General features: G+C 32.7%; 1 protein-coding gene across 1 annotated transcript; it reads right to left on the bottom strand.

Annotated features, from left to right (window-relative positions):
• Positions 1 to 2,385: 2,385 nt before the first annotated feature.
• LOC133779791 (uncharacterized) lies at positions 2,386 to 2,994 on the bottom strand. The gene has a single exon (XM_062219701.1). The coding sequence runs from the start codon at positions 2,992 to 2,994 to the stop codon at positions 2,386 to 2,388; it is 609 nt and encodes a 202-aa protein (XP_062075685.1).
• Positions 2,995 to 3,256: the final 262 nt, after the last annotated feature.

Below are 3,256 nucleotides of genomic sequence, written 5' to 3'. Positions count from 1 at the left end.
AAATCAGGCATCTCCCTCAAACCCATGTTGCTAACATGATCTTTAAAAGACTTGGTAGACAAAGTCTTAGTAAAAGGATCAAGAAGGTTATGTTGTGAAGCTATCTTCATAACTACTACATCTTCTCTGTGAACAATATCCCTGATCAAGTGGTATTTCCTCTCGATATGCTTTACCCTCTTGTGACTCCTTGGTTCATTCGAGTTAGCTACTGCCCCACTATTATCACAGGTCATGACCAATGGCTTATCCATGTCTGGAGCAACTTCCAGATTAGAATAAAAATTTTTGAGCCACACAAGCACTATAGCTGCTTCACAAGCCGCTATGTATTCGACTTCCACGGTAGAATTTGCGATACTAGTTTGTGCTTATACTATTATAAAGTAACGTCTTTCAGACTAAAAATTGCTAGCGCGGCGTATCAGCTATTAGTCAATATAATGTTCAGAAATCAGATAGGCAATAACATGGAAGTCTATGTCGATGATATGCTCGTTAAATTGAAAAAGGCTGGGGGGCACGTTTAAGACTTAGCAGAGTGCTTTAACATTTTAAAGCATTACAATATGAAGCTTATGTTGGGAATTATCCCTTTAAAGCATATGTGTTGAACAATTTTTTATGAAAATAATAATTAAAAATAATTTTTTCATATATTGATTGTTTATTATTGTTATTAGAATAAAATTATATGAATATCAGAAAATTCCCAAATTCGTTATTGTGATTATAATCTTCTATTGGTACGAGAAGATTAAGATTGTGAGGAACAAATTTAAATAGTTTGCAGAAAAATAAAGTTATATGAAATCTTTGGATTAAATACTCTAAGTAAAATGACCCATACAATTGACATATATTTGGCCTATAGTGATTTCGTACTGGGAGGGTAACAAAATACAGAGGGGTAATACACAATGTATAAACGGAGTAGTAAAAATATAAGATGTATAGTAATATGAAATTTATAAATATTATAAATTTAATATTACCCCTTCAACTTATATTTTTACTACTCCGTTTATACATTGTGTATTACCCTTCTGTATTTTGTTACCCTCCCAGTACGAAATCACTATAGGCCAAATATATGTCAATTGTATGGGTCATTTCACTAGTATTATGAATACATGTAATCTAGATCCTGATTACTTATGTAGTAGGATATCTTAGTGGAGGTACTTTGTATAAAGTGGTTATACATGAACGGGACCCGATATGTTATTAATACTTAACTAAATATCGTTTGTTTTATAAGTATTAATTAAACATATGAATAAGATGATCATATACAAATTGATCTTAATCTTGAGTTATTATGAACTCATGTTTATGTCATATGAGTTCTTTAATTCACTCGTTATGATTTTTCGAAATGATCAGGCTGAAAACTTTTGTTTTGGGAACTCATTGGTGTAAATGGTTGGGGACATAATATAAAAATATGTAATCTATACATTTCCGAGAGGAATTGAATAATGATTCTCTTAAGAGTTCACTTTTGGAACTAAACGGTTGTTGAGCTTAAATAAATAAAACAGTTTATGAATTAATCATCACTAGTAAAGCTAATGGTACTCAAGGAAACAAGATATAATTAAAGAGGTAAAACGATATCTTATCCCTACTTCAATTATGAACCATTAATAGAGGATTGAGTTGTGTGTAATGATTAAATCAATGTACACTTTTTATATTTAAAAAAGTACTCAATAAATAAATGTCTATAATTACAAGAGTCCAGTCTCATATTTTTAGTGGAATAATATTGAGATTAATAAATTAAGTTTATTATATTAAAGAGTTTTAATTAATAATCTAAATTTATTGGAGCTTGAAATTATAGGTCTATAGGCCCCGAGGTGGTTCTGTCAACACTATTCAAGGTAAGAGTTGAAACTGGGAAAAATCAAGGAAATAGCATATTTGGAAGAAATTTGTTCTTCGAGGTCAAATATGAAATTGAGACAACTTAATTAATTAATTGTAGGACACCAATTTTTATTTTTATTTGTGTGCATTATTTTTTTATTCTTAATAATTGTTAATTGTTACAATTTTATTTTTATTGTTTGAATTGTTTGGTAGAAATTATGTGTATTGAAATTTTGTTAATTGTTTTATTCAATGGTTTTATTTTGTGAACTTGATTGAGTTTTGGTTGTGTGCATTAGGGTGCATGAGTAGTATAGATAGTCTTGAGCGCTTATGTGTGCGCATGTGCATGGTATATATGCATGGTGACTATGCATTAGTTTCCATACATAGTAATTTTTATTCTCCATTTATTTATTTATTTATTGATCGAGAAAGAAATATTCATTGATCAACCAACCATTACAAACAAAAAGGCAGGAGAATTAACTCCCCCTCAACTACAAACTAGAGAAAAAATTGAAGCATCATTTTCTCCCTAAGATTTAATTTTTTACGGTTATGACTGAAATTATGCACTCTAGCTTTAACAGAGTCTCTAATAAGACCAAAAACATACTCCACAACATAACAACTACTCTCCTGCCAGCATCTATTCCTATTGATCAAAATGAAGTAAACTGTAGCTGCCAAGGCTGCTGAAACCACCTTGGATAAACTGTCTTTCCTGGGCACACTAAGCCAGCAGCACCATTCCTGGTAGTTCGCTGGCCACACTAAGTCTCCTAACCATCTGGAAATCAATTGATGAAGCCTCCTCGAAAACCAGCAGTAAAAGAACAAATGAGCATGACTCTCCAAGGCAGCCTCACACACCGGACAGCTGGGAGAGTTAATAGGGATATGACAGTGAATCAGGTGATCCATGGTAAGAAGTTTTTGATGAGCAGCCAACCACAGAATGAAGCGATGTTTAGGTTGAGATAGGCTGCACCAAACAGTTTTCAAACCAGAAAAGGGAATTCCAGAGGAGAAATGAATATACAGACCGCCCAGATTGAGTTTCCCTTTTGAGACAGCTGAATCCAAAACTGTTTCATTCAAACTCTTGCTCATTTTAACTAATTTTTTCCAATACCAACTTGTATCATGCTATAACTCATACTCCCAAATCAGACCACCTTTCAAGTACACACAGTTCACCCATTTTACCCAAAGGCTATCTTGTTTTGAAGAGATAGCCCAAATGTACCTAGCAAAATTAATCTTATTCCAAAGGGAACTCTCTTTGAAACCAAGCCCACCATATGACTTAGGACTACAAACTAGAGCCCAAGAAGCTAGGTGAAATTTGCTTCTTAAACTATTACCACCCCAT

Source organism: Humulus lupulus, chromosome 5, assembly GCF_963169125.1.
Source record: "Humulus lupulus chromosome 5, drHumLupu1.1, whole genome shotgun sequence".
NCBI classification, from domain to species: Eukaryota; Viridiplantae; Streptophyta; class Magnoliopsida; order Rosales; family Cannabaceae; genus Humulus; species Humulus lupulus.
The sequence above is the reverse complement of the archived record's forward strand: the minus strand, read 5'-3'. Positions and strand labels throughout refer to the sequence as shown.

What these genes read in the sequence shown, in the direction of transcription:
- LOC133779791 (XM_062219701.1), bottom strand. Translation starts at nt 2,994, where the DNA reads ATGAGCAAGAGTTTGAATGAAACAGTTTTGGATTCAGCTGTCTCAAAA.